This window comes from Geotrypetes seraphini, chromosome 1, assembly GCF_902459505.1.
Source record: "Geotrypetes seraphini chromosome 1, aGeoSer1.1, whole genome shotgun sequence".
In the NCBI taxonomy this organism is placed as follows: domain Eukaryota; kingdom Metazoa; phylum Chordata; class Amphibia; order Gymnophiona; family Dermophiidae; genus Geotrypetes; species Geotrypetes seraphini.
This window is the reverse complement of record NC_047084.1, coordinates 27,771,427-27,797,709: the sequence shown is the minus strand read 5'-3', so window position 1 is coordinate 27,797,709 and position 26,283 is coordinate 27,771,427. Positions and strand designations below refer to the sequence as shown.

Here is a 26,283-nt window from a genome sequence, read left to right as displayed (position 1 = left end):
TGTTTCTCTGGTGTTCAAGGTTACACAGGCATTGCTGTGCTTATAGTCATTCTGTCTTGTCTCTGTCTTCCATTTTGTGAACATTCTGTCTCAGTCCATTTTTGCTCACCAAACACTGAACCTCTTGTAAAATACATCTAAGGATGTGCAGGAGTGTAGAATCAGCTGTTTTTATTTAAAATAATAAAAAAAATTTTTAAGTGTTCCAAATTGTTTGCTGTAGCCAGAAATATTCTGGGCTTCTGGCTGCAGCAACCTAGATAAGTTGTCCTGCCATTTGGTAAAGGGACCAATGGTGGGATCACGTTCCCTCACCCAAACCATCTCCCCAATACCATTTGCATATATATCCTACCACTGTTAACATCTCTCTGCTCTTAGCAACGATTTCCCTAGTGGTCTAATAGGGAGAAGGAGTGACTCCCTTGCTGCTCCTACTTTGTTAGGCACCTGATTTCAAAATAATATCTTTGACCATTAGTGGTAGTCTTGCAGTATTACCAACAGAAGTAAATCTGAAATAAGTAAAGTGTGTTTATCCTAGGACAAGCATGCAGTGGGTGATGTCATCCATAGATAACGTGACCATTTATTTTTTTCATCAAAACGGGACATCCATTAATATTCAGTCCCACCCTCAATCCCGCCCTAGCCCCAGCCCCAGCCCCCAATTTCTTCCATTCATTTTTCATGTACACACAATATCTTATTTCATAATGGTAACCATAAAATAAAAAAAAAAACACAAAGCACCCTATACGCAGAGAAAATGTTAATTATCATTTATATTTGGGGGGATTTCAAAGTGTCACCTCAGTAACTGTAGAAAAATAGATAAATATAGTGCAAAATATAGACAGCAGATATAAATTCTCAAAACTGACACATTTTGATCACTAAATTGAAAATGAAATCATTTTTCCTACCTTTGCTGTCTGGTGATTTCATGAGTCTCGTTGTGTTTCCTTCTGACTGTGCATCCTTTCTTTCATTTCTTTCTTTCTGCACTCAGGCCCAACAATTGTCCCTTTCTATTCCCTCCCTCCTTCCTTCCCATGTCTTTAGTGCCCCCAATGCCTCCTTCCTATGTCCTTAGTGCCCCTTCCTATGTTCTTAGTGCCCCCAGATCCAGTGTCAGTTCTCCTTTGTACCTTTGTTCCAGGTCTCCCTCTCTCTCCCTCCTCTGTTATGATCTTGCCTCTCTCTGCTCTTCCTCAGGGTCTCACCCCCTCTGTCTGCACCTCCCATAGTCCTGCTTCTGCCTCCTGTCTTTCCCCTTTGGTCCAGGCCTTTAACTCTCTAGTCTTTCTTCTACTTACAACCCACCCCCTTTCTCTGCCTCTTTCTCTCCTTCCTTCCTCCCTCCCTCCTTCCTATGTCCCCCTCACAGCATTCCAGCCTTTGTCCCACCCCCTTCCCCAAAGCCAACCTGCTTACCTCTCCCAAAGCTAGCCTGCCGGCTTACCTCCCCCAAAGCCTGCTGGCCTACCTCCCCCAAAGCCTGCTGACCTATCTCCCCCAAAGCCCCCCAAAGCCTATAGTGCTACTAGACTTATGTAGTCCTGTACACATTATATGCAGGTATTCTATCTCTAGAGCAGGGGTGTCCAATGTCGGTCCTCGAGTGCCGCAGTCCAGTCGGATTTTCAGGATTTCCCCAATGAATATACATGAGGTCTATTTGCATGCACTGCTTTCATTGTATGCTAATAGATCTCATGCATATTCATTGGGAAAATCTTGAAAACCCGACTGGATTGCGGCCCTCGAGGACCGACATTGGACACCCCTGCTCTAGAGGATTCACAATCTAAATTTTGTACCTGGGAAATGGAGGTTAGGTGACTTGCCCAAGGTCACAAGAAGCTTCACTAGGAACTGAACCCAACTGGCCAGCAGGGTCAAAGCTTACTCCTCTGACAAATTACTTAAGACTGTGTATAACTTAAGTAGTGAAAATAAACTTATTTGCTTGCTGAGATCTGACAGAAAAAAAAAAATTAGTAAAACTTCATCTGTGGACTGGATTTGGCCCTGGGCAGGCCTGAAAACTGATCTGCGTGGCCTGCAGTTGAGGGATCCCTCCCTATGTTGATTTTTCCTAGCCACGCTTGTCTCCTCTCCAGATGCCAAAGCAGCACGTTCTCCCCTAGTCCCTACCCACACTGGTTGCTGCATGCGCCCTCCCTACAGTGCCCGATTCCACCACCCCCGGTCCGCTGCTGCTGCTTGCTGTCTAGAATCCTTCTTTCCGACGTCAATTCTGACTTTGGAGAGAAAGTTCCGGGCCAACCAATCACTGCCTGGCTGGCCTGGAACTTCCTCTCCGATGTCAAAATTGACATCGGGAAGAAGGATTCTGGACGGCAAGCAGCGGCAGCAGGCCGGATGGGGGTGGTTTGAATCGGTGCTGGAGAGAGGTTGGCAAGCAGCAACGGCGTTGGACTGAGGGGGGGTGGAATCGGGCGCGGTAGGGAGGGGAAGCGATCGCCTGTCCTGTTGTCCCCGAGCACAGCTTCGGGACGCTGTTCTTGAAAACGGGACATTTCAGCGTCCCGAAGCTGTGTGTAGGGACAATGAGACAGGGGACCGAAAAACGGGATATAGAAACATAGACTATGACGGCAGAAAAGGGCCGATGGCCCAACAAGTCTGCCCAATCATAATCCTTTCCACCCTCGAGAAACTATCCCCTATCATACCTCTGTAGCTACCCCACATGTTTGTCCCATCGTCTCTTGACATGCTACTAACCTCGACTACCTGACGTGGAAGACCATTCCATCTATTAATCACCCTCTCGGTAAAGAAGTATTTCCTGGTGTCCCCATGAAATCTTCCTCCCCTAAGTTTTAGCGGATGTCCTCTTGTCACCGTGGGACCCGTAAGAGTGAAGATTTCCTCCTCCTCTTCCTCGATGTGGCCCGTCATGTACTTGAAAGTTTCTATCATGTCCCCCCTTTCTCTGCGCTCCTCGAGCGAGTATAAACGCAGGCTGCTCAGACGATCTTCATATGAAAGATCTTTAAGTCCTGAGACCATCTTTGTGGCCATTCTCTGAACTGACTCAATTCTCTTCACATCCTTTTGGTAATGTGGCCTCCAAAACTGGACACAGTACTCCAGGTGCGGTCTCACCATGGATCTGTATAATGGCATTATAACTTCGGGTTTTCGGCTGATAAAGCTTCTTCTGATGCAGCCAAGCATTTGTCTAGCCTTTTTTGAGGCTTTCTCCACCTGATTTGCAGCCTTCATGTCTTCACGGATGATTATTCCAAAGTCCCTTCCTACTTCAGTTTTTGTTAAATTTTCTCCATTTAGGGTGTATGTAGTGCAAGGATTCCCACTGCCAAGATGCATCACCTTACATTTTTTGGCGTTAAAGTTTAGTTGCCAAGTACTGGACCATTGTTCAAGCAAAAGTAGGTCTTGTTCCATAGTGTTTTGCACGGTTGCCCTGCTCACAACGTTGCATAGTTTAGCATCGTCGGCAAATAACGCAATTTTGCCTTGACTACCTGCGGCACTCCACTGGTCACTTTGGACGATTTAGAGTGAGTACCGTTTACCATCACTGTCGCTAAGCCAGTCTTCTACCCATGCAGTCAGCGTTCCTCCTAGTCCCATCGCGTTCATCTTGTTCAATAACCTGTGGTGTGGAACACTATCAAAAGCTTTACTAAAGTCCAAGTACACGATGTCAAGGGACTCCCCCCCCCTTTCCAGCTTGTTTGTTACCCAGTCAAAGAAGCTTATCAGGTTGGATTGACATGATCTTCCCTTTGTAAAACCATGTTGGTGGGGGTCCCTTAATTTTTCCTCGTCCAGAAACGTGGCGAAACCGTTGGCTGAGCTATTCAATCTCTCCCTAAGTAAGGGGAAAGTTCCCCTGGACTGGAAATTAGCTAATGTCGTTCCTCTGCATAAAAAGGGTTGCAGGGCAGAGGCTGCGAATTATAGACCGGTGAGTCTCACATCAATAGTGTGCAAACTCATGGACACACTAATTAAAAGCAAATTGGACACGATCTTGAATGAAGGGAATCTTCGGGATCCCAGTCAGCATGGATTCACCAACAGTAGGTCCTGCCAATCCAATCTCATCAGCTTCTTTGACTGGGTAACAAGAAAGTTGGACTTGGGAGAGTCTTTGGACGTCATGTACCTGGACTTCAGTAAAGCTTTTGACAGTGTCCCACACTGCAGGCTGCTAAGCAAGATGGAATCGATGGGGTTAGGAGAGACACTAACTAAGTCAATGATTGGCTGAGTGGCAGTCTTCAGAGGGTGGTGGTTAATGGTATCCTCTCTAAAACATCGGAGGTGACCAGTGGAGTGCCGCAGGGCTCGGTCCTGGGTCCACTCCTTTTCAACATATTCATAGGGGATCTGACTCAAGGGCTTCAAGGTAAAATAACACTATTCGCCGATGACGCCAAACTATGTAATATAGTAAGTGAATGCAGTTTACAGAATTATATAGCGCAGGACCTGCTTACATTGGAAAGTTGGTCCTCAACCTGGCAGCTAGGCTTCAATGCTAAGAAATGTAAGGTCATGCACCTCGGAAGCGGAAATCCATGCAGGACGTACTTCTTGAACGGAGAAACTTTAACTAGGACTTCAGCAGAACGAGATTTTGGAGTAATCATCAGTGCAGACATGAAAACTGCCAATCAAGTGGAGAAGGCTTCATCTAAGGCAAGGCAGATATTGGGTTGTATCAACAGAAGTTTCTTCAGCCGAAAGCCTGAAGTCATAATGCCGTTGTACAGGGCCATGGTGAAACCTCATCTGGAGTACTGTGTGCAATTCTGGAGGCCACATTACAGTAAAGATGTGCGCAGAATTGAATCGGTTCAGCGGACGGCCACCAGGATGATCTCGGGGCTCAAGGGTCTCTCGTACGAAGAGAGACTGAACAAATTGCAGCTCTACACTCTCGAGGAACGTAGGGAGAGGGGAGACATGATCGAAACATTTAAGTACCTCACGGGACGTGTCGAAGTGGAAGATGATATTTTCTTTCTCAAGGGACCCTCGGCCACAAGAGGGCACCCGCTCAAACTCAGGGGCGGAAAATTTCATGGCGACACCAGAAAGTATTTCTTCACAGAGAGAGTGGTTGATCATTGGAACAAGCTTCCAGTGCAGGTGATCGAGGCAGACAGCGTGCCAGACTTTAAGAATAAATGGGATACCCGTATGGGATCCCTACGAGGGTCAAGATAAGGAAATTGGGTCATTAGGGCATAGACAGAGGGTGGGTAAGCAGAGTGGGCAGATTTGATGGGCTGTAGCCCTTTTCTGCCGTCATCTTCTATGTTTCTATGTAATCTGTTTTTGATCATTGTCTCTATTAGTTTACACACTATTGAAGTGAGACTTACCGGTCTGTAATTCTCAGCCTCTGACCTGCATTCCTTTTTGTGAAGAGGAATAATGTTGGCGATTTTCCAGTCCAAGGGAACTTTTCCTTTGCTAAGGGATAAATTGAAAATCTCGGCTAACGGCTCCACCAGGATATCTCTCAATTCTAGAAGCACTCTGGGGTGTAAATTATCCAGACCCAAAGCTTTATTGATTTTTAATTTTGTCAGTTCTTGGTAGACACTGCTCGGGGTAAATTAAAAGTCCCGGAATGGATCCTTCAAGCTCTCCATTGTCTGTAGCTGAGGTCCAGATCCCGGTGCTTCACAAGTGAATACCGAGCAGAAGTAGTTATTTAGCAGTTCTGCTTTGTCTGCATCCAAGTCTGCGAAGTTACCGTCAGATTTTTTTAATGTGCCTGATGCCACTTGTGTTCTTCTTCCTGTCGCTGACGTACTTGAAAAAGGATTTATCTCCCTTTTTAACCTGCCTAGCTATATTTTCTTCCATCTGGAGTTTGGCCTCTCTAACTGATGTTTTAACTTTCCTAGATTTCATCATATAGGTTTCTTTTGCTTCCGGTAGTTGTGACTGTTTGTAGGTCATGAAAGCATTTTTCTTTTGTTTTACTAGTTCTGAAATCTCAGAGAACCACTGTGGTTTAATTATTCTGCATTGCTTGCTCACGGTTTTTATATATATCTAATCTAATCCTTAGGTTTGTATACCGCATCATCTCCATGTTCGTAGAGCTCGACGCGGTTTACAGTAGGAGAAATAGGAAGGAACTACAACAGAGGGTTAGAGGTAGAAGTGTGAAGAAAATTTAGAGGACTTGGGATGCCAAGATATATGAGTTTCCTTGATTCCTAAGTTGGAGGGAGACTTACATTTTTTGAGAAAAGCCAGGTTTTCAGATGTTTGCGGAAAACTTGGAGAGAGCTCAAGTTCCGAAGAGGGGAGGTAAGGTTGTTCTAGAGCTCAGTGATTTTGAAGTGGAGGGAGGTCCCTAGCTTTCCTGTGTGGAAAATGCCTTTTAGCGAGGGGAAGGATAGTTTTAATTTGTGGGAGGATCTGGTGGTATTAGAGTTTGAGGAATTCCAAGAAAGAGGGATAAAGGGAGGGAGGATACCATATAGGATTTTGAAAGTTAAACAGGCGCATTTATAGTGGACCCTGGCGATTATCGGAAGCCAGTGGAGCTTGGCCAAGAGCGGGGAGACATGGTCAAATTTACTTTTAGCGAAGATGAGCTTGGCCGCGGCATTCTGAATCCGTTGGAGTCTGTGGAGGTTTTTCTTAGTTAGGCTTAAGTAGATAGAGTTGCAATAGTCCAATCTGGAGAGGATGATGGATTGGACAAGGAGGGTAAAATGTTTTTGATGGAAGCAGGATCTTACTTTCCTCAGCATGTGAAGGCTGAAAAAGCATTTTTTTACCAAGGATTGGAGGTGGTCATTGAAGGACAATGTGGAATCAATGATGATGCCCAAGACCTTGCTTGAGAACTCAAGCTGCAGAGAGGAGCCAGAGGGTAGTGGGATGGAGGTGGGTAGGCGATCTAGTTTTGGACCGAGCCAAAGAAATCTTGTTTTGGACTCATTCAATTTCATTTGCACAGTGTGGGCCCAGGATTGTAGGTTCATTATACAAGAGGATATGTTCTGAGACAGGTTGGTGAGGTTTGAATCGGTCTCGAGGAGGACGAGGATGTCGTCTGCATAAGTGTAAATTGTTTCAAGGGGGATAGGTGGAGGAGTTTTAGGGAGGACATATAGATGTTGAAAAGGATAGGGGATAGTGGAGAGCCTTGCAGGACTCCACAATTTGGTTTCCAGGGGGAGGATGAGGTGCCATTCATGTTAACAATGTAAGAACGAGAGCGGAGGAATTTAGAGAACCAACCTAGGACTGTGGAGTTGATATCTATCTCAGAGAGTTGGTAAACAAGAATATCATGGTGAACAACGTCGAAAGCAGCAGAAAGGTCAAATTGTAGGAGAACGGCGAACTTGTTTCGAGAGTGAAGTTGTTGAACCCTTGAAATCAGGGAAGACAGTAGGGATTCGGTGCTGAAGTTAGGACGAAAGCCATATTGATAGGGTAAAAGAATAGAGAATCTCTCTAAGTATGATGAGAGTTGGGAAGAAATGATGGACTCTAGCATCTTGGTTAGGAGAGGGATATTTGCAATTGGGCGATAGCTGGATGGTATGGAAGGGTCAAGGTCAGATTTTTTCAGTAGTGGGGTCAAGGCGATGACCCATTTCTGGGGAGAAATGGCCCGACTGAAGGGCGGAGTTTATGAGAATGGTGATATATGTTGGTTGCTTCTTGTAGGGTTGATTTTAGGGCCGACCATAGTACCTCAGCACTGTCTGATGTGTTTTGCATATGCAGTTTTTTGTTGACATAGTCACCCATGCTTTGAAAATCGGTTCTTTTAAAATTAAGGACCTTAGTTGATGTATTTGATCTAGTGGCTCCTTTCTTCAGGTGGAACCACACTATGTTGTGGTCACTGGAGCCCAAGGTTTCTCCCACCGCTACTTCTGTGTCGCTGTCTCCGTTGGTGAGTAACAGGTCCAGGATTGCCCGATCCCTGATGGGTTCTAGTACCAACTGCTTGAGGCTTGCTCCTCACATGGAGTCTAGTAGCCTCTTGCTGCCGCTGTTTGTAGCGGTAAGTTTGTCCCAGTCCACATAGGGCATATTGAAGTCTTCCACCAGCACTGTGTCCCCCTGCAGTGTGATTTTCTCAATGTCTTCGATTAGTCCGTCGCCTACATCATCCCCTTGCCTTGGTGACCTGTATACAACACCAAGATACAGGCATTTATTAGTGCCCCTGGCAAGGTTCACCCAGAGGGATTCCCCTTTATATATGATGTCCGTGATTTTAGTAGCCTTAATGTCTTCCCTGATGTATAGAGCTACTCCTCCTCCTGATTTGCCTTCCATGTCGCAACGGAGTAAGTTGTATCCTGGTATAACCATGTCCCATCCATGGGTTTCTGAGAACCATGTCTCTGATATCGCCACCACATCAAGGTCTGTATTTCTCATTTCTGTTTCCAGTTCCAGGGTTTTATTGCCTAAGCTATGGGCATTAGCATACACGGCTTTCCATTCTGTTTGTTTGTGTCTACCGCTTTCTGACCGAGACAGGATGTCCTCATTGATCTTGTCCTTGTCGCCCTCGTGATATCTTATGTCCCCTATCTCCGAACCCAAGGTGAAGTCTCTGTCTCCTGCTTTGTCTCCCTTTGTATTTACGTGAGGTAATTTGCTTCCCTCGGTTGTGCCTTTGTCCCCTCCGGTAATTTTTCTTTCTCCTTTGGTATACGCGCGTTTATTTACCTCTGGTTCCAAGATGGGTTTACTTACCCTACTTACCTTTGGTTTCAAGATGGAATTACTTACCCTACTAGTGTGAGAGTGAGTCCCCTCCCCCAGCTCACCTAGTTTAAAGCCTTCCGGAGCAAGTATGCCAGGCGTCGGCCTAGGACATGCTTTCCTCTTCTGGTTAGGTGTAAGCCATCTGGTCCCTGCATTCCCTGAAGTGCTTCTCCATGGTCCAGGAAGCCGAAGTTCATTTCTTTGCACCATCCTCTTAGCCATTCATTAGTTCTCTGGATCCGTTCTTCTCTTGTTCTCCCCTTGTCTCTTACTGGTATAATGGAGGAGAAGACCACCTGTGCATCCATTTGCTTCAGCTTCTCTCCGTGGGCTCTGAAGTTTTCTGTTATCTTCTCTGGTGTGTTCCTGGCCGTGTTGTTTGTCCCAATGTGGATGAGGAGCATCGGGTGGTGATCATGGGGCTTGATTATTTTTCCTATGCAGGTAGTCACATCTCGGATCCTAGCTCCTGGTAGACAGCAAACCTCCCTTGATTGTAGATCTGGTCTGCATACTGGTCCTTCAGTTCCCCGTAGCATAGAGTCCCCAATGACAACCACTCTGCGCTTCTTGGGGGGGTGCTGATTTGTTGCTTGTTGGGTTGGGGTCATCTGCCGGGTCTCCTGGATATCTTCCTGTATATCCTCCTAAGTTCCGTTGGTGGCTCTTTCCTGTAGTGGCTGAAATCTGTTGCTCAAGGTGATCTGTGGTGTCAATGTGATGTTGCTATGCTTGCTTGTAGAGAACCAAGAGAAGGACAGCCTTCTGTGTTTGCTTGCCGAGGTGACTAGTTGCCAGGTGTCATCGTCTCGAGTCTCTTCTTGTACCCCAGTCGTCTCTTCAAATGTTGCATGTCTGGTCTGTTCTGGTGTCTCTAGGATGGACCTGTCTTCGTGCACTTGCTTGGAGACTTGAGACAGTTCCTGAAGGACTTCATCGATGAATGCCTCGTTCTCCCGGATACTCCTAAGCCGTCGCATTTCTTTCCTCAGACTTGTCAGTTCTTGCATGATGTCTTCATTATGGGGTTGCTGGAAGTCCTCTTCTGTCTGCACAGAGACCCATTGAAAATGGGACGTATGGTCACCTTATCCATAGAGCCCGGTATGGACAGTGTGAAGAGTGTATTGCCACTTTAAGTTTTTAGAAACTTCGTGACTGCCTGCACAGTTTGTGCATGAGTGCCTTACCACCTGATGTCGGCTCGCAGTACCTCAGTTCTTCATTTTCTGTGGAGCAAAGTCCTATTTTTTTTTTTGGACTCTGTCCAAAATCGCGTTACTGTCCCATCAACGTTTTTCTTTGTTGCCCTTCAACTTTCTTTTTTTTTTAATCTCGATCTGAAAAAAAATTTTTCTTTTCTTTTTTGTACCTCAGATGGGCCTTTGGGCCTCTTTTCTCCACTTTGGAATGCATGCTTTTAAATAAAAACACCCCGAGGCAGGCCGCCTACACCATAGACATCTGTCGCGGTTGAGGGAGACATGTAGGGACGCTTAAGCTCCCCCAAGGCTAGGCGTGGGCATGGTTTTGCCCAGAAGTGGCCTTAGGTGAGCTTAGGTGACCCTCCTGCCACCCTCCCCCAAAGCATTCCCCATCAGGAGGAGTGCCCAATTCCTCCTGCCAGAATCCCCCAAGCAATCACCGGCAGGAGGAGTGCCCAATTCCTCCTGCCAAAACCCCTCGAAATACCCCCTACCCAACTGTGATAGGCAGGAGACAGGAGGGATGCCCACTCCCTCCTGCAAGAACACCCCCCTGAAACACCCCCCCAACTGTAATAGGAGGAGGGATGCCCACTCCCTCCTGCCAGAATACCCCACCCGAAACACCCACTCGGCGACTGACCGACCCCCCCAACTGGCAAGCATCCCTCCACCTACCCGGTATCTGGCCAATCAGAGTCTTAGGTCACTTCCGGTGCATCCCAGAATGCACTGGGAAGTAGGACTAAGACTCCGGTTGGCCCAGGTGCCTAAGACACCTCCTATAGGAGGGGCTTTAGACATCTTTGCCAATCAGGGCCTTAGGCTTCTCCCTGTGCATCCCAGAATGCACCGAAAAGGGGAAGGCCTGCCATTTTCCAGTGGCAGGCCTGCCAGCTGAAGGGTGTATGCCTCCCTCTAGCTGAACCTTCTGTTTACAAGGTACAAGGGGGGAGTTGGGGGTGGTGGTCTCCCCTTTAGGGGGATCACTGGGCGGGTGGGAGGGGTCGGTGGATGGAGGAGTGGGCACCGGGTGGGAGATGTTTACTGAAGAGGATATCCACAGCATACCGGAACCCATCAGGCTATATGCTGGAAAAAAGATGGGAAACTGACACGGTTGACGGTCAGTCTAGAAGAAGTATGCAAGCAGATTGATAGCTTAAGAGCGACAAATCCCCAGGACCGGATGGCATCCATCCGAGGGTCATCAAGGAACTGAAAGGGACTATAGCTGAACTGCTTCAACTAATAGCCAATCTGTCGATCAAATCGGGAAAGATTCCGGAAGATTGGAAGGTGGCGAATGTTACATCGATCTTCAAAAAAGGTTCGAGGGGAGATCCAGGAAACTACAGACCGGTGAGTCTGACTTCGGTACCGGGAAAGATGGTAGAGGCGCTGATAAAGGACCGCATCATTAATCACTTTGACGGACACGATCTGATGAGGACCAGCCAGTACGGTTTCAGTAAAGGCAGATCTTGCCTGACGAACTTGCTGCACTTCTTTGAGGGAGTAAACAGGTAGATAGACAAGGGCGACCCGGTTGACATTGTATATCTGGATTTTCAGAAGGCGTTCGACAAAGTTCCACATGAACGACTACTTCGGAAAATTGCATGCCATGGAATTGAGGGTGAAATACTCAAGTGGATTAAAAACTGGCTTGAGCATAGGAAACAGAGAGTGGGGGTAAATGGACAATTCTCAGCCTGGAAGAGCGTCACCAGCGGGGTGCCGCATGGCTCAGTGCTTGGACCTGTGCTCTTCAACATCTTTATAAACGATCTGGACATTGGTACGACGAGTGAGGTGATTAAATTTGCGGACGATATAAAGTTATACAGAGTAGTGAAGACACAGGGGGATTGCGAAGATCTGCAACGGGACATAATCAAGCTCGAGAAATGGGCATCGACATGGCAAATGAGGTTCATTGTGGATAAGGGCAAAGTGATGCATGTCGGGAACAAAAATCTCATGCACAAATACAGGATGTCCGGGGCGGTACTTGGATAGACCTCCCAGGAAAGGGATTTGGGAGTTCTGTTCGACAAGTCCATGAAGCCATCTGCACAATGTGCTATGGAGGCGAAAAGGGCGAACAGAATGCTAGGAATGATCAAGAAGGGGATCACGAACAGATCTGAGAAGGTTATCATGCCACTGTACCAGGCCATGGTGCGCCCTCACCTGGAGTACTGCGTCCAGCACTGGTCGCCATACATGAAGAAGGATACGGTACTACTCGAAAGGGTCCAGAGAAGGGCGACTAAAATGGATAAGGTGCTGGAGGAGTTGCCATTCAGCGAGAGATTAGAGAAACTGGGCCTCTTCTCCCTTGAAAAGAGGAGACTGCGAAGGGAAATGATTGAAACATTCAAAATACTGAAGGGAATAGACTTAGTAGAGAAAAACAGACTGTTCACTCTCTCCAAGGTAGAGAGAATGAGAGGACACTCTCTAAAGTTGAAAGGGGATAGATTCCGTACAAACATAAGGAAATTCTTCTTCACCCAGTGAGTGGTAGAAAACTGGAATGCTCTTCCGGAGTCTGTTATAGGAGAAAACACCCTCCAGGGTTTCAAGACAAAGTTGGACAAGTTTATGCTAAACTGGTGAGACTGGACTCATTTGGAGCACTGGTCTTGACCTTGGGGCTGCTGCATGAGCGGACTGCTGAGCAGGATGGATCATTGGTCTGACCCAGCAGCGGCAATTCTTATTTTCTTATGTTTCGGGCGGGTGTTGTGGCAAGAGGGAGTGGGCATCCCTTCTGCCTATCGCGGTTGGGTGGGGGGGTTGTTTCAGTGGGCTTCTGGCAGGAGGAATTGGGCACTCCTGCCAGGGGTTGCTCAGGGGGTTCTGGCAGAAGGAATTGGGCACTCCTTCTGCCAGGGATTGCTTTCGGTAGGGGGGGGCAGGAGGGAGTTCAGTAAAGTGGTGGATATAGTTATATCTGTTTAATGCAAAAATACGGTGAAAGACCTCAAACACCCAAGTGCAAACACTTTAATGGTGCTATGAACATCATCATTGGTCAAAAAAACCCTGCTTCTTTCTATATTTTTTATTTTTAACTCAATCATGTATTTGTACATGTGTCCTTAATCACTAAACACTCATTAGTTCAGAAAATAGCTAGCAGCGTTGTAATAATACGTTCACTAATTTCTTTATAATATGAACCACTTTTAAGCATCAAAAATGAGTTTAGAAAAAGCACTTAGCTTGCTCCCAGCAGAACCCCGGCCTGTCCATTTCACTTCAGAATGGCTTCATCAGGGGAAGTGCTTAACCAGTGTCCAAACGCTATGACTTCTCAAAAAATCAGTGAGTTGATCTAAAGTGTGAAGAAAACTAATGTGCACCTAAATATTTATGCTCTGCAATCGAGGCCGCACAGGTTTTTCTCATGTTTGAGAAGGAACCTATGATTGATATATCTCAGCTCTTGTGGCTGACTGAGGCCTGGTGAATGCTTGTATGCATTACCAAAAGTGCCTGTATATTTGATAGATATTTCTGAGGTTCGTTTTAGTAAAGATAGAGTGATTTACAGGTGCCATACCCAACACAGTGTGTGGAGTTTGTCAAGTTGTAAATTTATCATTGAAAACTGATGACTACCAGCTCTACCTCTCTACACCTGAAATTTCACCTAAAGTCCAAGAAAAAATCTCTGCTTGTTTGGCTGACATTGCTGCCTGGATGTCCTGCCGTCATCTGAAGCTAAATATGTCCAAGACTTATCTGCTGCTCTTTCCTCCTAAACCCTCTGCTCCTCCTCCTCCTTTCTCCATCTCTGTAAATAATACTATCATTGTTCCAGTCTCCTCTGCTCACAACCTTGGAGTCGTCTTCGATTCTGACCTCTCATTTTCTACGTATATCCAACATGCTGCTAAGACCTGTTGCTTCTATCTCTTCAATATCACCAAAATTCACCCCTTCCTCTCTGAGCACACTACCCGGACCCTTGTCCAAGCTTTTGTAACCTCACACTTAAATTACTGCAATCTACTCCTAACTGGTATCCCTCAGTGTCACCTCTCCCCCTTGTAATCTGTGCAAAACTCTGCTGTGCAACTCATCTTCTACCAACCTCACTGTGTTCATGCCACCCCTCTTCTTAAGTCACTTCACTAGCTCCCTATCTGCCATTACATACAGTTCAAGATCTTATTGCTGACTTACAAAGTGTTCATTCTGCTGCCCCTCAATATCTCTCCTCACTTCTCTTTCCTTATACATCTCCTTATACATTCCTCAGATAAGTCAATCTTAACGTTACCCTTCTCCTCCACTGCCAATTCCAGACTTCATTCCTTTCATCTAGCTGCCCCCTTATGCCTGGAATAAATTACCCGAGTTTGTCCGTGAAGCCCCTTCCTTTGTTTAAAAGCAGACTGAAAACCCACCTTTTGATATAGCTTTCAATCCTTAACCCTACTCCTCTGCCCTCCAACCCAGCCAGCTGATTAACTGTTCCCCTTAACTGTATCCATGACATCTTGTTTGTCTGTCTTGCCTGTTTAGATTGTAAGCTCTTTTGAGCAGGGACTGTTTTCTTACTCTGTGTGACTCGGAACAGCGCTGCATGCATTTGGTAGCGCTATAGAAATAATTAATAGTAGTAGTAGAAAACAACAAATTAATACAGATAAATTTAGAAACATAGAAACATAGAAATAGACGGCAGATAAGGGCCACGGCCCATCTAGTCTGCCCACTGCAATGACCCTTCCCCACCTAACTCAGTGAATAGATCCCACGTGTCTATCCCATTTGGCCTTAAAATCAGGCACGCTGCTGGCCTCAGTGACCTAAAGTGGAAGATTGTTCCAGCGGTCAACCACTCTTTCAGTGAAAAAGAATTTCCTGGTGTCTCTGTGCAGTTTCCCTCCCCTGATTTTCCACGGGTGCCCTCTGGTTGCCGTGGGACCCTTGAGAAGGAAGATATCTTCTTCCACTTCGATGCGACCCGTGAGATACTTGAACGTCTCGATCATGTCTCCCCTCTCTCTGCGTTCCTCGAGTGAGTAGAGCTGTAACTTATCCAGCCTTTCCTCGTATGGGAGATCCTTGAGACCCGCGATCATCCGGGTGGCCATTCTCTGGACCGACTCTAGTCTCAGCACATCTTTTCGGCAATGCGGCCTCCAAAATTGCACACGGTACTCCAGGTGTGGTCTCACCATGGATCTATACAATGGCATAATGACTTCAGGCTTACGGCTGACGAAACTCCTGCGTATGCAACCTATGATTTGCCTTGCTTTGGAGGAAGCTTGCTCCACTTGATTGGCAGCCTTCATGTCCTCACTGACGATCACCCCTAAGTCACATTCTGCTTCAGTTCTTGTTAGGATCTCACCATTTAGGGTGTAAGTCTTGCATGGATTTTGGCTGCCCAGGTGCATGACTTTGCATTTTTTGGCATTGAAGCTGAGTTGCCAGGACCTAGACCAGCGCTCCAGTAGTAGTAGGTCGTGCATCATGTTGTCGGGCATTGAATTTTTGTCTGTTGTACTCTTGGCCACTACATTGCTTAGTTTGGCGTCATCAGCGAATAATGTTATTTTACCTCGGAGCCCTTCTGCCAAGTTTCTTATGTAGATGTTAAACAGGATCGGGCCCAGGACGGAGCCCTGTGGCACTCCACTGATCACCTCCGTCGTTTCGGAGGGGGTGCCATTCACCACTACCCTCTGAAGCCTACCCTCAAGTCAGTTCCCAATCCATTTCGTCAACGTGTCGCCCAATCCTATAGAACTCATCTTGCTCAGCAACCTGCGATGTGGTACACTATCGAATGCTTTGCTGAAGTCCAGGTATGCGATGTCCAGGGACTCCCCAACATCCAGCTTTCTCGTCACCCAGTCAAAGAAGCCGATCAGGTTGGATTGGCAGGATCTCCCCTTAGTAAATCCATGTTGACGGGGATCCCGTATATTCTCGTCATTCATGATCGTATCCAATTGGCGTTTGATTAGAGTTTCCACTATTGATGTGAGACTCACCAGTCTGTAGTTTGCTGTCTCCATCTTGGAGCCTTTCTTATGAAGTGGAATGACGTTAACCATTTTCCAGTCCAACGGGACGTTACCTGTACTAAGGGAGAGATTGAAGAGCGCGGATAGCGGTTCCGCCAAGACATTACACAACTCCCTGAGCACCCTGGGGTGTAGGTTGTCAGGCCTTGTTAACCTTGAGCTTTGACAGCTCACAGTAGACACTGCTGGGCGTAAACTCGAAATTACTAAACGGATCAGCTGAGTCAACCCTTGTCTGCAGCTGAGGACCAAGTCCCGGCGCCTCGCGGGTGAAGACTGAGCAGAAGTATTCATTTAACAGTTGGGCTTTTTCCGAGTCCGTTTCTGCATAGTCTCCCTCTGGTTTCCTGAGGCGTACTATCCCACCTGAGTTCTTGTTCCTGTCACTGATATACCTGAAAAAGGATTTATCTCCTTTCTTTATGTTCCTTGCTAAAGACTCCTCCATGCGGAATTTGGCCTCCCTAACTGCTGTTTTGACTGCTTTTGACTTGGCCAGATAAATTTCCCTGGAGTCCTGTTTCCCTGATTGATTGTAAGAGATGAATGCATTTTTCTTCTCCTTGATGAGGTCCGAGATCTCCGCAGAGAACCACTGTGGCTTATTGTTCCTACTCCGTTTACTTACCGATTTAACATAGCGATTTGTTGCTTCCTGTATGGTGGCTTTCATAGTTGACCACATTTCTTCCACGTTATCGGTTTCTGCTTGGCTTTGTAGCACCTGGTGAACGAAGTTCCCCATGTCGTTGAAGTTTGTGTCCTTGAATTTAAGGACCTTGGTCAGTGTGGTAGATTTAGTGAAACCTTTCCTGAGATTGAACCATGCCATGTTGTGGTCCCTGGAGGCCAATGTGTCGCCCACCGAGACCTCTGTGACACTTTCTTCATTGGTAAGTATCAGGTCTAGGATTGCCTGATCCCTTGTTGGTTCCAACACCAGTTGCCTTAGTCTTGCTCCCTTCAAGGAGTTTAATAGCCTCCTGCTGCTGCCTGAAGCAGAGGAAAGCGTGACCCAATCCACATCAGGCATTTGAAATCACCTAACAATACTGTGTCCCCACGCAAGGTGATATTCTCTATATCTCCAATTAATTCCATATCTTGGTCATCCTGTTGTCTTGGGGGTCTGTATACTACACCAAGATACAGGCATTTGTCCTTCCCTCTGGCCAAATTTACCCAAAGGGATTCCCCAGTGTACCGTACATCTGTGATTCTGGTGACTTTAATGTCATCTTTAGTATATAATGCTACATCGGCTATATCGGCGCAATAGAAAAATGTTTCTTTTACATATGTTATTTTTATTGTTCTTCCATAACTATTAAATAATATGACAACCTTATTTAACTATTTTTTGAAACAATTTTTCTTTCTCTCTTTTGCCTGTCTCAGGCACTCTTATCCAACTCTGTGAATGATGAGACACTGCTCCACACACAATAGATAAAAATAGCGTTGGCTCCAAAGCAAGACGTTACATTCTCTTTGAAAAGCAATTACAATTGACGAGAGTCTTTTGATCATATATGAACATTATTATTCAAACATTGTAAACTTAAATGTTCATAGATAGAGGGTTACTTACAGGACATTAGGTGAATAGGGTATGAACATTTTAGGTTAGAAGCACTTACAGGCCATGGACCTGGGGGGCCGCCGCGGGAGCATACTGCCTGGGTGCCTTTAAGAAAACCATCAGGAAACTGAAGCTGATTCAGAATACTGCTGTCCGCCTCATCTTTGGCTTGAACAAATGGGAACATGTCACCCTTTTCTACTTTAAACTACACTGGTTACCTTTTGAATCCTATTCAAGTTCTCATGCATCTGCTACAAAACAGTACTTGGTATGTCACCATGTTATCTTAACCCACATTTTAATTTAAATTACAACAATAAGAGCTCCCGCATAATTCACCTGTTTGCCTTTCCCTCATTAAAACTATGTTGCTTCAAAAGGTTCCTTGACAAAATCTTTTCTTTTTAGGCAGCTAAACTGAATCCATGGCACGCCCACATCGTGCTTAATGCCCCCTCCTATCTTGACTTCAGAAAGCAGCTCAAAACGCAATTATTCCACAGATTAAACTCTTAATGCATCCTTCTACTTCTTCTTTTGACTACCTCTCCTCTTTACTACTGTTACCCTTCCACTTATGGCCTGTAACCACTTCCTATTCCTCTTCTTATATTGTACACCCTAACCTGCCAACCACAATGATCTCAGTGTTTGTATTTTTTGATTAAATGCTGTGAACAGCCTAGAACTCCCTGGGTATGGCAGTATACAAAAATAAAATTATTATTATTATTAATCTTTCATTGATGCACTGTATTTGATTCCTGCTAGGAGTTAAAGTGGTATCACTTACTATTTCTTATTTAACATTAACTTATACATTTATCATGCACTAATCATAACACTCACGCTGGATAATGTTGAAAAGCCCATTTCCTGCCCATACCATACACTCTCTCCCAAAAATATTTTTTTTAAATTAGAAATGTGCAGGTTAGTACTTACAAACATGTTTTAATATGTTTCTGTGAACATAAGAACATAAGAATTGCCGCTGCTAGGTCAGACTAGTGGTCCATCGTGCCCAGCAGTCCGCTCATGCAGCGACCCTCTGATCAAAGATCAGTGCCCTGAGACTAGCCCTACCTGAGCATGTTCCGGTTCAGCAGGAACTTGTCTAACATTGTCTTGAATCTCTAGAGAGTGTTTTCCCCTATGATAGACTCCGGAAGAGCGTTCCAGTTTTCTACCACTCTCTGGGTGAAGAAGAACTTCCTTACGTTCGTATGGAATCTATCCCCTTTCAATTTTAGAGAGTGCTGTTTGCATGTGCTAACCGCACATTAAGTGCTTAATGCCCTTTAGTAAAAGAACCTCTTAGATTGTGAGCCCTCCAAGAACAGAAAAATACCTATTGTACCTGAAAGTATACCATTTTCATATCTTGCAGCTAATAAAAGGTGTAGAGTCAATATTCAAAGTGATTTAAATGACTTGGAGAGGCTTCTGACCATATGAATTGTTTGTGCAAAGTGTCACTAAATATCCTAGCAGCCTGTGCCTAAAAGGACTAGTTCACTAACTGGCTCAGTAACTGCATAAAGTTAGGACAGCAAATCAGGTATTCTGACTTTATGCAGTGAGTTAATCAGGTACAGTTAACTTCCAGGTTGGTGAGTATACTTGATATTCAATGCCAAGAGTTGTGCATGCCCTGGCATTCAATATCCAAGATTAGATCAGCCTGCCATGGATTGAATATCGATTTTTTTTATGCACTATCAGAAGAGAGAGATCACTAGAGAAGGACATCATGTTTGGGAAGATTGAAGGAACTAGGAAGAGGATGACCTGTAATAAGATGGCTGTACATGTTGAAGACAACCATGGGGATGATGCTGGAGGATCTTTCTGGACTAGCACAAAACCAATTTCTTTTTAGATCCGCAATTCATCAAGTCGCTAGGACTCGAGCATGAGTTGATAGCACCTAACAACAACAACATGCACCTAGATATTGAGCACTTATTTTCTATAATGGCACCTTGGTGCTAAGATTCTGTTATAGCATAAATCAATATCAAAGCACCTACATTTAGGCATACCCACTTGTGCCATGTCAATAGCAGGCGTAAATGCACATGCCTAAATGTGCCATTTTAGTGCATAACTTGTAGTCTTCTGCAAGTTGTGTACATACACATGCATGTTGGTCCCACACATACTCACTCATGTTCCTCCCCTGTGAATGCCCTTGCTTTTATGCACTGAGTTGTTCATATCATTTATAGACTAGCACTGAGCATGCACCAAGTGCTTATTGTTCAAGTGTATAAAAATGACACAAATCACAAAGTTATAGAAGAGGGAGAAACAGTTTCATAACGGGACTGAATGCTTTAAATATTTTTTTACAGAGAGAAGCATGCAGTTGCAAAGCCTGATAAAAACAAATTAACTCTTAGTAAAAAAGCTTTTCACTCTGAGGATACCTGCCATAAGAAAGGCTTACAGCCAAAGAGATGTTCAGCTGAGACAGGTTAGAAATTAGTTTTGAAAGCAAAGCATGGTGATCTTTCTGTTCAGCATTAAGAAGAAACATTAAGGCCCAGATTCTATAAATGGCGCCATTGTCACCATTTGTAGAATCAAACCTTTAGGAAAGGTAGGAACCATAAATGTAGGCCAGGGTTTTCAAAGCCTACATTTCTGGTGCCTACCTTTGACATGAATCGTGCCTACAGAGGTGCTTTATGGCACCCAACACCACTTCTGGCATCCACGCCTACTGTGGCAATAGGTATTGTAAAGTGCCTCCATAGGCACGATTCTGGTGCCATGTTTTTAGGCACTGGTAGGTGCCTTGAAATTTGTTTTAAAAGTGCTTTTAAATGGCATTTTGCACTTAGGTACCAGTAGGGCGCCTACTGGCACCTAAGTTAAGGTGCCGTTTATAGAATATGGGCCTTAAAATCCACGAGATTACAGAAATACAGAAGGGCTTAGTTTTTTTTAATCATTCTCCAAAACTATAGGTTGTGTACCTCCAAAACTCCACATATTCCCAATTCATTCCACAGAATTACCACTGAATATAGTAACATAGTAAATGACAGCAGATAAAAACTTAAACGGTCCATTTAGTCTGCCCACCAGTCAAATATGTGTTATAAATGTAAAATTAAGGGCTACAACTTAATTATATACAATTGAACAATGAATACAACTGTTCTGAAAATGATGCATCTCCACTACAGTTGGGTAATTCTTAGCTTTAGACCAGAGTCCAATATAATGTACTTCACTGATCTTTACTGAAATTCATTATTGGGAGAACCAAGTCATTTCTGACAAATTTGGCAACGTGCTCAGAATGTAACCTCCAAGTCATTTCTGACAAATTTGGCAACATGCTCAGAATGCAACCTCCCATTCTGACCCTAGAGAAATCCTCTTGATAGTAATGTAAAAGAAGATTCAATCAGTTTCTGTTATTTTGAGCCCAAGTTTTTCCAGAAAGCCTACCCTATATTCCACCACTATAGGTACAAATTTGTTTGAAATAACATAAGAATAGAACAGTTGTCATACTGGGACAGACTGAAAGTCCGTAAATCCTACTATCCTGTTTCTAACAGTGGCCATCTCAGGTCACAAGTATCTGGCAAGATCCCAAACTGTAAAATAGATTTTATGCTGCTTATCCTAGAAATAATCAGTGGATTTCCCAAGTTCATCTTAATAATGGCTTATGGACTATTAGGAAATTATCCAAACCTTTTTTTAAACCTTGCTAAACTAACTGCTTTCACTACATTCTCTGGCAATGAATTCCAGAATTTAATTACATGTTGAGTGAAGAAATATTTTCTCTGGTTTGTTTTAAATCTGCTATTTAGTAGCTTCATTGCATGCTTTGTATTCCTAGTATTTTTGGAAAGAGTAATCAAGCAATGCACATCTACCCATTCCACTCCACTCAATATTTTATAGACTTCTATTATATCTAGTTATTACATATCCTAATTGTTAATTAAACTGAAAATTTCATAGAAATATAACAATCATGCTGACACTTTTTGCTACATTTGCACTGAGTTCTATCTAAAGGGGCAAAGAAGAACCATGACTCCATTGGTGAAGGCAGCCTGTGATCTATATTCTGGATGTAAACTTGATTATCAGGACCAAATCTGGGCTCCCCATATTTCTTTTGCTTCATGTATAGTTAATTAATATTAACTGCACATGATGCACAACAAATATGGAGAGCTCAGCTTTTGTCTTGATTGCCTACTTTACATTCAAAATACAGTTCATAGGTTTCTTCACAAGTGGCATTTGCTACAATCCATGTTATTAAGTTCACATCTCATTACTATGTATTCTATGGTACCTTGTATTATGGCAATCTAACATGTATTATTGCCCTTTAACACATGGGACAAATTTGTGTTTATACACACATTAATAACTAGAATACTGTCATTTATGCACAAACATGCTGTTTAAATCTACGCAGCTCCTTATAGAATTTCCCCCAGACATTCATTATATTTTTCAGGAAATGAAACCTGCCAATCCTTGTCACTTGGGATTATCAACCGGAGGAATATATTTGGTGAAACACAATTGCATAAAGCAGCCATGGAAGGAGATGCTAATCATGCATGTACATTGATAAAAGCAGGTGCAAATATAAATGTGCAGGACTATGCTGGTAAATTGGTGTTCCAATTATATAATTAATTATTAAGTGTTGTTAACAAAAGTATCAAGCAACCAGATGCATTTATCACCCTGTCTTTGTGGCTGTGATACAAATTTGCAGTTTTCTGATACACAGCAAGATCCATAGCTGGCTCTAAAAACCAGATTCAGTAAATTATATCATAAGCAGTTGGTGGCTAAGCTGTTTGGGGAGGATAATGTGAGAGGGGCTAGGGCATGACAACATGCTAAAAAAAAGGTCATAGAAACATAGAAATAGACGGCAGATAAGGGCCACGGCCCATCAAGTCTGCCCACTCCAGTGATCCTCGCTATCTATCTTTGCGGATAGATCCCACATGTCTATCCCATCTAGCCTTAAAATCCGCCACACTGGTGGCCTCAATAACCCGAAGTGGAAGACTATTCCAGCGATCAACCACCCTTTCAGTGAAGAAGAACTTCCTAGTGTCACTGTGCAGTTTCCCGCCCCTGATTTTCCACGAATGCCCCCTTGTTGCCGCGGGACCCTTGAAGAAGAAGATGTCTTCTTCCACCTTGATGCGGCCCGTGAGATATTTGAATGTCTCGATCATATCTCCCCTCTCTCGACGCTCCTCGAGTGAGTAGAGCTGCAAATTCCCCAACCGCTCCTCGTACGGGAGCTCACTGAGTCCCGAGACCATCCTGGTGGCCATCCTCTGGACCGACTCCAGTCTCAGCACATCTTTGCGGTAATGCGGCCTCCAGAATTGCACACAGTACTCCAGGTGCGGTCTCACCATGGATCTATACAGTGGCATAATGACTTCAGGTTTACGGCTGATGAAACTCCTGCGTATGCAACCTATGATTTGCCTTGCTTTGGATGAAGCTTGCTCCACTTGGTTTGCCGACTTCATGTCTTCCCTGACAATCACTCCCAAGTCTCTTTCTGCTACAGTTCTTGTCAGGATCTCGCCATTTAGGGTGTAGATCTTGCATGGATTCTGGCTTCCCAGGTGCATGACTTTGCATTTTTTGGCATTGAAACTGAGTTGCCAGGACCTAGACCAGTGCTCCAGCAGAAGTAAGTCATGCACCATATCGTCTGTCATTGCTTTTTTGTCTGTTGTGCTTTTGCTCACTACATTGCACAGTTTGGCATCATCGGCAAACAATGTTATTTTACCTCGAAGGCCTTCTGTCAGGTCTCTTATGTAGATGTTGAACAAGATCGGGCCCAGGACGGAGCCCTGTGGCACTCCACTTATCACCTCCGACATCTCGGAGGGAGTGCCATTCACCATCACCCTCTGAAGCCTACCTCCAAGCCAGTTCCCAACCCATTTGGTTAAAGTGTCGCCCAAACCTAAGGAACTCATCTTGTTCAGCAACCTGCGGTGTGGCACGCTATCAAATGCTTTGCTGAAATCCAGGTAGACGATGTCCAGGGACTCACCAACATCCAGCTTCCTCGTCACCCAGTCAAAGAAGCCGATCAGGTTGGATTGGCACGATCACCCCTTAGTAAATCCATGTTGGCGGGGATCCCGCAGATTCTCCTCGTCCATGATCCTATCCATTTGGTGTTTGATTAGGGTTTCCATTAGTTTGCTCACTATTGAAGTGAGACTCACTGGTCTGTAGTTTGCCATCTCCACCCTGGAGCCTTTCTTGTGTAGTGGAATGACGTTAGCCATCTTCCAGTCCATCGGGACATTACCTGTACTAAGGGAGAGATTAAAGAGCGCGGATAGTGGTTCCGCCAAGACATCTCCCAACTCCCTGAGTACCCTAGGGTGTAGGTTGTCAGGCCCCATTGCCTTGTTGACCTTGATTTTTGACAGCTCGCAGTAGACGCTGCTGGGTGTAAATTTGAAATTACTAAACAGGTCTACTGATTTAATCCTTGTATGTGGTTGAGGGCCGATTCCCGGCACCTCGCGGGTGAAGACTGAACAGAAGTATTCATTTAACAGTTGGGCCTTTTCCGAGTCCGTCTCCACATGGTCTCCGTCTGGTTTTCTGAGTCGTACTATCCCACCCGAGTTCTTTTTCCTGTCACTAATATACCTGAAGAAGGATTTATCTCCCTTTTGGATATTCTTTGCTAGAGACTCCTCCATGCGGAATTTGGCCTCTCTAACTGCCGCTTTGACGGCTCTTGATTTGGTCAGATAATCTACTCTGGAGTCCTGTGTCCCTGATTGTTTGTAAGAGATGAATGCTTTTTTCTTCTCTTTGATGAGGTCTGAGATCTCCATAGAGAACCACTGTGGCTTGTTGTTCCTACTCCGTTTGCTTACTGATTTAACATAGCGGTTTGTTGCTTCCTGTATGGTGGTTTTCAAAGTTGACCACATTTCTTCCACGCTGTCGGTATCTGCTTGGGTTTGTAGCGCCTGGTGAACGAAGTCTCCCATGTCCTGGAAGTTTGTGTCCTTGAACTTGAGAACCTTGGTCAATGTGGTAGATTTCGTGAAACCTTTCCTGAGATTGAACCATATCATATTGTGGTCACTGGAGGGCAAAGTTTCACCCACCGAGACCTCTGTGATACTTTCTCCGTTGGTAAGTACCAGCAAAATAATTGCAGAGATACTGTATTAAGATATATATCAACTGTCAAAGAATAAAGTGGCAAAGAAAATTAAACTGTGCAAACTTCAGTAGATATATATAGGTCTCTTAGGCATTTAAATTAAAATGGATTTTATAAAGTGTCAGCAGATCATGCCTATAGAGGACTGCAGCAAGTCTTCCTCTTACTTTCTCACACTCCACCTGGCACCTGTTCTGCAAAGATGGGCTCCACCTTAACTAGGGTGGAACCAGGCTGCTGATGTCAGTATATAAAAGGAGATCTGTTATATATATTTTTATCTGTAAATCGCTTAGCAAATTAAATTAAGCGATCCAACAAGTCAAAAATAAACTTGAAACTTGAGATGGAACAGCTTTTAAACTAGAAACTGGGGGAAAGCCGATAGTCGCTCAAAAAAGCATGGTTCAGGATAAAGTATCTTTAAAAGATATCATCATTAAAAGGGAAGACAGAGCATCCTGATAGTGAGATTGCCATACAGTCCACAGTAGACCAGATGTCCTTAAATACAGAGCAGGATGACTTTAAAGATTGCAAATTATCTATGCCAACTACTGAGCAAATTGTAATTAGATATGACAAACACTGTTGAAATGTCTGTATGCAAATGCCAGAAGCCTAAGAAACAAATGAGAGAGTTAGAATATATTGCACTATATTGTTCCCAGGATGAAATACACCTCAAAACACTCCCTGGTTGTGCCCTTCAACTGCAAACCGCCAAACTACGGTCCTACTCCCATTTCACACCGAGCCACGAATCGACTGCCACCACAGATTAGATCCCTTGAAGGACTCCTCAACTTTAGAAAAGTAATAAAAACATACCTCTTCATCTAACCCCCTGCCCTTGATTAGACTTTTTTTGATTATGCCCCTCTATGTATTTAAATGAATTCAGATAAACTTGTCAAATATAAAATAGCTAATGTTAAGATTTGGTTTTTATTTATTACAGGCTGGACAGCACTACATGAAGCTAGTGCAGCAGGCTTTTATAAAATAGTTAAAGTGTTGTTAGAAGCTGGGGCTGATGTTAATTGCAGAGGATCTGGACAAATTACACCAATACATGATGCAGCTAAAGAGGGGTATTACGAGGTACATAATCTATTTTATATTAGAGTTAAAGTGTGAAAGTAAGGAAAAATCTGCTTATGATTAATTGAAGATTTCATTAATCACTCTCTGTGCGACAGAATTTGTAAAATGATTGGTTTTTAAATGCAAGTTACTTCCCCTTTAATGACCAAATGTTCATGTGCTGTTTCCCAGTATGCATAATGGCAAAAAGGAATGGGGAAGACTAAATATGGTCTGTAGGCAGTTTCCTTTTGAAAATTAATTTGTGGTTCTCAGGGACTTGTACAACCCCATCAAGTTTTTAAATGGGCCAACTGAAGAAAATTTCAAAACCATTTATTC

General features: G+C 44.4%; 1 protein-coding gene across 1 annotated transcript in view; it reads left to right on the top strand.

The window, feature by feature from the left end:
• ANKRD31 (ankyrin repeat domain 31) overlaps positions 1-25,995 on the top strand; it is an 85,388-nt gene extending 59,393 nt beyond the window's left edge. The window contains exons 7-9 of the mRNA XM_033957546.1: positions 19,979-20,100; positions 22,126-22,281; positions 25,817-25,995. Of these exons, the coding sequence (XP_033813437.1) occupies positions 19,979-20,100; positions 22,126-22,281; positions 25,817-25,995 (457 nt within the window). The remainder of the gene's footprint in view (positions 1-19,978; positions 20,101-22,125; positions 22,282-25,816) is intronic.
• Positions 25,996-26,283: the final 288 nt, after the last annotated feature.